This window comes from Vicia villosa, linkage group LG5, assembly GCF_029867415.1.
Source record: "Vicia villosa cultivar HV-30 ecotype Madison, WI linkage group LG5, Vvil1.0, whole genome shotgun sequence".
Classification (NCBI taxonomy): Eukaryota; Viridiplantae; Streptophyta; class Magnoliopsida; order Fabales; family Fabaceae; genus Vicia; species Vicia villosa.
Window position 1 is genome coordinate 151,418,574 of NC_081184.1, and position 8,619 is coordinate 151,427,192.

Here is an 8,619-nt window from a genome sequence, read left to right on the forward strand (position 1 = left end):
ACACATCTTTGCCAGGGCGTTGGCTTAACTACTACCAATGGTATTCTCTGGTGTATGGGATGGATTTCTCTTGTTAACCATAGCGGCGAAAGGTTGGGTACATAAGTGGAAGATGATAGTAGGTATAGTGAATGTGATGAAGAAGGTGTGGCTCATGTTAGTTTTATCGAGGCCCCACGGTATGCGCAACTGTACTATTCAAAAAGTATAGGTGTGTGTGTGTTACCTCTGCATAGACAGGGGTACTCAGAGACCTTAGTAGTTATATTACACTATATGAGGATTAGGGCTTGCCTACGACGGCGAGAAGCCTTATATGGCGGTGTTTTATGGTGGTTTAGAAGACATGCTAATGTGAGGTGAAAGGCTTTAGATGTAATGTGATGCTTTTAGGATAAAGATATGTATAGTCTGATGTGCACCAGTTAATATATGTCTTCTCTCCCTTTAGGGAATAGGTATTTATAAAAGCCTTTTGGGCCAGAGTTTCTATAAAACCCTAGGAGGTGCCATTGCTCATCCATGATTAGGGGAGGTTATTGACTACCCATTTATCTGGGATTCGTGGTATCACTCTTTCACATGGCTAACGCGGGGCAACAATACTATATTGGTTATCAGTCCCAAAGGCGAACCCCTTGTGTTCTGTGTGGGCGTTGCCTGGGCAGAATCGCTCTAGGGCAGGGACCCTGGCGTCGCCTTTGTTTGGGACTCTCACAAATATAACACTGCCGAATATGATGGAAGCTTTAGGAAAACTGTTAAATTATGAGATAACTCAAAAATGTCTTTCATAGGGAAAGAGAATGTGAAGCTAAGCATTGGTAGCAAAACACATGTGATTACTAATGTATACTACCTACTTGGGTTTGAGGAATAATCTCCTCATGGTTGAACAACTTCCATCAGAAAAATCTAAATATTGTGTTTAAGTATGATTCTTGCCAAATCTTTCAAGAGAAAGGTTTGGTCTTAACTATACTTAAATGTCCCTGAATAGGATGTATGTGATTCATTCATTCGTCACCATGTCATTGTTTTTTCAAACAATTAAGCAATTGAAATCTTAAATGTGGCATCAGATATGTACACATGAGCCATAAGGGCTTAAACACACTTGTGAAGAAGGAAGTGGTGAAGGGTTTGCCAAGCTTGGTGAACACATAATAAAGATGCATTGGTTTCTTGGTGTGTTTGGATTGGCGATAGACATAATTGAGTTTGATAGAACGATTTATGTTTGTTTAGATGTATTCATGTAAAAGTGAGTTGAACAATAAATTTTAGTATAAAAATCATGTTTAAACCTAGAAGTTACAAAATGCTCTTTCGAGGTTGATAGAATTCTCTTTCAAGTATAATCAATTTTAGAAGCATAATCAATTCTATTTTAGTAAAACCAAACATCTAAAAATCACTTCAAAATCAATTATATCTCTAATTGCTTTTGGCACTTCCAATAATTAAACCAAGCATACTATTGGTAGGGAAGTAACACAAGAAACTTGAAGAGTTAGTGTAAAACTAAAGTTTGTTCTCTCTTAAATTTGTGGACTAATTAAACTTGAGTCACTTGGGGAACTTAGGTATTTCACTACCTTTACATACGATGTTAATAGAAAATTTGGATTTTTTTTTTAATGAAAAGTCTAGTGCATTTGATACGTTCGAAAAATTCTCAACACTGGATGAAAGAGAATCTAGTTACTTATTCATTATCCCAGAATTGATAGAGGAGGAAAATTTACATCATATGAAAAATCCAGTGTCACCCGTGATAAAGTCGAAGTTACCCATTGAAGAGTTAACAACAAAATTCAAATGGAAAATCAATCCAAACATTTATATGCTTAATCATGCAAGGCCTCAAATGCACAATTAACTTTGTAAATTAAGCCAAGAAACTAACAAGATCAAATCAGGAAGTGAAAACAAACTAATCAAGCATAGAATAACATCTAACTACTAGTTAGTAGTATTCATTACAAGTCTACCTAATTAATTTCATGAACCAGGAATTAGGATAGACAAATTCACGTGACCAGATCTCCATCATTTCCTACTCTCTTTAGAAGATTTTATAAGCGGTATGCATTTCTCTCTCACTCCTACTTTTGCTTCTCTCTTGTCATCTTTTGTAGTTTCCTTCGGTTTCACTTCGTCCATTCCTAGTCTACTTCTCCTGAAAACAATATAGAAAAAATAAATCTATCAAATAAGATTAAAATATACAAACAATGTACCCAAAGATGCAGTAATAATAATAATGAAACATACCTTTCTTCATTATATGAATTGGATTTCTTGAGCACAGGTTCACCCTGGAAAGCGACCCGGTTCGCTTTCATGGATTCCACAATACTCCCACTGAAGTATTCCTTTTCCTCCGATTGCAAATTCCCTAACAACCTCGGATTCTCCGATACGCATATCTCATCGTCATCATCATCACGATGACGACGATGATCGCCAGATGAATACAATTTCTCCTCCTCATCAACACTCTCCCTCCTCTTACTGGTCCCCACATTGCTCAACCGGGACTCTCCTCCATTCTGCTTCGCTTTCATCTCCGCACCAGAACTTCCACATGCTATCAGCTGCAGCAAAACAGAATAACGACTTTGTGGTGGCACTGGCGCTGACGTCAGCGACTCATTTCCTAACCGTTTCGGGTAACTAGTTGTCATCACATTGTTAACCCTCCTCTCATCTCTCTGTTTCAGTTTCTCCGCAAGGGTAGCAGCGGAATTTACATTCGGAGGTGGCGGGGTAGTATGGGAATTAGCATTAACTACCTCATCTAATTCCTCCGTTGATACACCTCTCGAACAACGAGAATGCGGCGTCGTTGTTGAACTTGTATAGCTCGTCTTCTCTCCGTCTAAATGATCATACTCTTTCTCTAACAACTCCTCTTCGTATTCTTCATATTGATGAACTTCACTCTCTAACTTCACTTGGTGTCTTCCACTCAATGCAACCTTGCTCTTCGAATTGTTATAGCTAGTAAAATTCTGTTCTGGCTGTTGCTGAAGCGCTTGCTTCTCGCTCAAATTCAGTTGTTGAAATCCCTCTACAAGCTCAGATCCTTTCAGTACATACTCAGCTCCACCTTCTGATGGATGTATAATATCCTTCAGCGTCAAATCATGCCACACATATCCACTCTTATAGTTCCTGTAGCAGTGAAATAGCCATGGTAAAAAATGTAATAAAATAAAAATTTATAGTTCATTAATACGAAAACTAAAAAGTTTACCTTTTAGTAGACCATGAATATTGAGAAGGCATGCCGTTTCCTCTCAGAGCCATGAGCCTATCAAATACATCTTTCAAGCGGAGAGGTTGATTGGGAGAAAGAGTAACTTCCATGAAATGTGGATGTTCCAATAGGCCATTTCGTGAGAGGTAATAAACGACTTGTACTTTTCTTATGGCTTTCACTTTCGGCTTCATTCTACATATTTTGGCACGGTCTGGACTCGTTTCTCTACCACCTCTATGTGAACGAATGTCCATTCTGGGTGCGGGTGGAAAATGTTGCATACCAATGCATGGATAGGAATGAGAAGCTCATATATCTACAAAAGGTGATAATGATAAAGTTAATAGGAGTAGTGTAATAAATGATGAATAACTATTTTAATAGTATTATTTTACGTATTCCAATGGATGAGGGAGGCATGAGGCACAGTCTATGCTAGTAGATTATAGACCTTAAAAAAAGCGTGAAATCAGGATGGTACACGTCAATGCAGGGTAAGATTCGATTTTAAAAAGTACCGTTAATTAGAAAGAGGAGAGAAAAAGAAAAAGAAAAAGAAAATGTGTGTAGATAGATAGCAGTAGCACGAACTAAAAAGGTGTGAGGTGATGGGGTCTGGTATGAAGAAACGTCCCATAAATGAATGGATTTTGACTTTACTCGCATACTGTTTCTGATTTGAGGTGACAATGAGCATTGGCAGAGATTGCTTAGTACGAAGAGCTTTTATCCATTTACTTTATTTATTTGAAATCGTTGACGCCAAGTTCACTTTTTACCGCACTTGAGTGGAGTACGTTTTTATCTACTAGTTACTCCTTTTTGTACTGGTTAGCCAGTTTCTTCCCATTCCATGAATAATTGCTAGCAACAAGGACTGGGATCGACCATTGTTCCGGACTAAAGTACTAGGCTTGTATTGGACTCTGTGATTTTTTTAGTCATGTGCCACAAAAATGAAATAAAAATACCAATATGCCATGAAATGAAAAAAAAATACCAGTTTGCCACACTTTTCTTTGGGGTTCGTCCAGGGGTTGGCCGGACTGATGAATCACTTTTTTTTCCTGTTGGGGTCCGGCCAGGGGTTGGTTGGACTGATGAAGCACTTTTTTCTCCTGTTGGGGTCCGGCCAGGGGTTGATTGGACTCTAACTAGTCCGTTTTTTTTTTGTTTTTTTAATTGATTTAAATGTTTTATTAATTATAATAAATGTTTTTTATTAGTTATAATGATTAAAATATAATTAAAAATGTAAAAAATATTATAATAAATAAAAAAATAATTTTTTTTATTATAAATAATGATTAAAATACAATAAAATATAATAAAAAACATTATAATATAATAAAAAAAATTATTTGCCAATAAATTTTTTTTAATTGAATTTAAGGATTTATTAATTATAAAAATTGTTTTTTTATTATAATTAATGATTAAAATATAATAAAAAAGCCAATATTTATTTTATTCAATACATAAACGGGTACAAGGAAAAAAAACCTATTTTTTCTTCTTTGGTTGGACCATATGTCCCCCAGTGAGACATTTTTTGGGTATGTTTGGTCTCGTACCCCTACGTAACGGTTGATCATTGTTTGGTGGAGGTTGCCTTTGTGGAGAATCGTCGCTTGAAAGATCTTACTTATAGGCAATGTGGCTGTACAATCTTACTTATAGGCAAAATAATAGTAATAAAATATATGTCCTCGTCCATCTATTGGTCAAACCTACACATGCTCGTCCATCTATTGGCCGAACCTACACATGTTCGTCCAACTCGTGACTTACTCATATTTTTAATAATTAAAATAGCATTTTTTTAATTTTTTATTATATTTTAATCATTAATTATAATAAAAAAACAATTTTTATAATTAATAAATCCTTAAATTAAATTAAAAAAAATTTATTGGCAAATAATTTTTTTTATTATATTATAATGTTTTTTATTATATTTTATTGTATTTTAATCATTATTTATAATAAAAAAATTATTTTTTTATTTATTATAATGTTTTTTACATTTCTAATTATATTTTAATCATTATAACTAATAAAAAACATTTATTATAATTAATAAAACATTTAAATCAATTAAAAAAACAAAAAAAAAACGGACTAGTTAGAGTCCAACCAACCCCTGGCCGGACCCCAACAGGAGAAAAGGTGCTTCATCAGTCCGGCCAACCCCTGGACGGACCCCAAAGGAAAGTGTGGCAAACTGGTATTTTTTTTTTATTTCATGGCATATTGGTATTTTTATTTCATTTTTGTGGCACATGAGTAAAAAAATCGGACTCTGTCCATCCACCCAACTCATGTGCCCACATTCCATTTAAGAGAAATTGTTTTTCTCTATCTTCTCATAAACTAGTGATCTAAAAATGTCGGCTAAATTTTTAAGTGTTAATCTGAAAAACTAGCCATTCCTTCATCAAATTCAATTATATATGTAGTAATTTCATCAAATATTTAAAGAATTAATCAAATTTGAATAAATAGCACGTCGAAATCTGTTCAACATAGTATTTAACTCGATTGATTTATTAGTATGATATTGACCAAATAATAAGACATGGTTCTCATTTGATCGTTATTTTGAAGTTGTATGTTGGTAAATTAAATATATTTATATTAGTTGATTGAGATACAAAAATATTTCTAATTATTTATCTCTCAGATGATTGAGACGGAAATTCACTTAGTTTAGTTGGTCTTCCAAACAAGAATTCCTATTATTATAGTAAATTGTATATATGTTATATTTCATTTTGACTTGACATAAATAAAAATCTTGTTTTGGGTTGTGATATGCATTTGAATCAAACACAGCATTTTATTCAAGTATTCGAGCATTCTAGGTCATCGAAATTATTGCTATAATTTAGATCATACAATAGAAACAACGGATAAGAAGTTTCTAATTCTACAATCCAAACATGCAAAGCATCCCCTTAACATGTGTGTTCAGACTATAAAATCTAAATTTATGTTTTAAGCAAAATGCATGATTTTAATAATTATGAAATGATGCAATAAAGTTATATTATAACTAAAAAAATAATAAAAAAATAAAGTATGCAATATAGCATGCTAACCGAATACATAATATGTCATATACGGCATAAATACATGATATCAAATGATCTTAAGCAAAATATATAATATAAAAATACGCGTGTGTGGTTTAGTGGTGAAATGTTTGGGTCTTGAGAGTGCGCTCTTCTCAATATCTCAGATTCGAAACCCGCTAGATTCACTTTACTTATTAAAAAAAATATATATATAATTTGAACATGGTACATGCATGGACATAAAGGATATTTGGAATGAAACCAGGCATGCATTAAAGCTACAAGTGAGGATTTGACATCCTTACTAATATATCACTTGTTACTTTAAAGCAACATGTATACTTGCATGTGACACCACACATTTTCAAGCAACAAGATTTTAGTGCTGCTGGTGGAGAGTGTGTCAAAAATAACATTTTAATTTTGTATAAAACACAATTTCTTTTTGTTAAATGAGAATTTGAGCTTTTGACTTTTTTTGAGATATGGTGACATGACGGGTATTTAGGTGTTATATGCGTAGGTTGCTGAAGCCAATATACAAAGGCGATCCTGAGCTTGAAAGAACTCTCAGATTGCTAAGGAGATTTCAAGCTACTAGCCACTTACCAAAAAGTCTTTCGCCTTCTATTGTATTTGGATCCTTTGAATGATAATTTGAAGAACCAATTGAAGAAAACTTTGGAGAAATATAACTGGGACAAGAAGAAGTCGTGGAAGATAATAACATTATTGGCATTACCAATGACAAGGCAAGAAACATAAGGGATTGTGTTGTATTTGATCTCAATGCCATGAACACGAGTATCATTCGACCATAGATCATTGTGGCTCAGTTTGAGTTAAAACCAATGATGGTTAAATGTTGCAAGCCATTGGTCAATACTCAAATCTTTGTGCATTTTTTCTTCTTTATTTTTGAATAATTTATAAAGAGCACACTAGGTTCTCTCTTTTGAGATTTTTTATGTGTTTGTTACTTGTGTAGGGATGACTTCTGATAAGTCCTGGCATGACATATTTGGAACAACGCCCTAACCTTAGCTATGAAAGAGAGTTGGACAAAATGAAGGATGAAAAGAATGTACATTCACAACTTTAGGGCCTATGTGGCATCAAATAGAGAGGTGGAGTGAATTTGAGTGAAAAGTAAAGGTGATAAGATCAAGGCACTATAAGACAAAAGTGTGCATAATTTTACAACCACTACAGTGCGCAGGACTACTCCAAAACACCACCACTGCCTACCTGCGTCACTAGCCTACCACAAGAAACCTAATTGTACTTGACTCTGCGATAGTATGAAAAAGGAGAATCGGAGGGTAACTTGTCAATTCTTTTGGGCCAAAAATATGAATATTCAAAAGCCCATGATCCAACACCACAAAAACCTAGATGTAGTTGACTATAAAAGGACCTCTTGAAGGAAATGTAAAGGAGGTTCAGAACCTCAGAGAGAAACACTTGGTAGAAATCGGTTTAAAGTGCAAGTTGGATGAAAATGGAGAACTATTCATGTCATCATCTCAAGTATAAGCTACCAGTATCTGGCGTGACATAACTTGTCTCTTGCTGATTGAAGATTGCAAAAAGACAAAGAAATTACTCTTGGGTTTTCATTTCTTTTTTATTATGTGTTTAAGAATGTTTAGATTAAGATCCAGTATTGATGTATGTACTAAGCTCATCATGAGCGAAACTCATTTACCTTAAGCAATGTGAAGTTAATGTAAAGTAGTTTTTTGTGTTAATTGATGTGTTGTTAGTGCTTTATTTTATCATGCATTATAATGTTATAAATTTGATTCTTTGATTGATCAACTTAGGAAAAGATAGAAGCTCATTGTTGTGAGGAATCCAACAACAAGTGGAACTCATGATAAATATAATTGAAAATAGTAGGATATGAATATTCACTCACTAGCTACTTTAGGCATAAAGAGTTACAACCTTATAGGACATTTGGAACGAAACCATGCATGCATTAAAGTTACAAGTAAGGCTTAGGAATTTGTTCCCTTGCTTTATTGTATATGTTTTGGATATTGTAGGAATACACCATAACATCACATGCTAACCTCATCTGACACGACATAACACATCATGTACACACAATAGGCAAGTCATATTAACATATCATTGTCTAACATATTCTCCATTATTGATCTCATTAATCTTACCAAAATATCTCTACCAATGTTTACCTTAAAAACTAAATTTGTGACAATCATAAATTATTATTATTTCTTCTGATGCTCGTTTATAAAAGATTGT

The 8,619-nt window shown here is 33.9% G+C and overlaps 1 protein-coding gene across 1 annotated transcript; it reads right to left on the reverse strand.

The window, feature by feature from the left end:
• Positions 1–1,729: 1,729 nt before the first annotated feature.
• LOC131607798 (protein SOSEKI 2-like) lies at positions 1,730–3,604 on the reverse strand. Its single transcript, XM_058879758.1, has 3 exons — positions 3,263–3,604; positions 2,278–3,180; positions 1,730–2,182 (listed from the first exon to the last, which is right to left on the reverse strand). Exons 1-3 carry the CDS (start codon positions 3,547–3,549, stop codon positions 2,053–2,055), a joined length of 1,320 nt encoding a protein of 439 aa, XP_058735741.1. The 5' UTR covers positions 3,550–3,604; the 3' UTR covers positions 1,730–2,052.
• Positions 3,605–8,619: the final 5,015 nt, after the last annotated feature.

Coding starts and splice junctions, on each gene's coding strand:
- LOC131607798 (XM_058879758.1), bottom strand. CDS start 3,549: ATGCAACATTTTCCACCCGCACCCAGAATGGACATTCGTTCACATAGA. Junction 3,181..3,262: donor TATTCATGGTCTACTAAAAG/GTAAACTTTTTA, acceptor TCACTGCTACAG/GAACTATAAGAGTGGATATG. Junction 2,183..2,277: donor AATTCATATAATGAAGAAAG/GTATGTTTCATT, acceptor TATTGTTTTCAG/GAGAAGTAGACTAGGAATGG.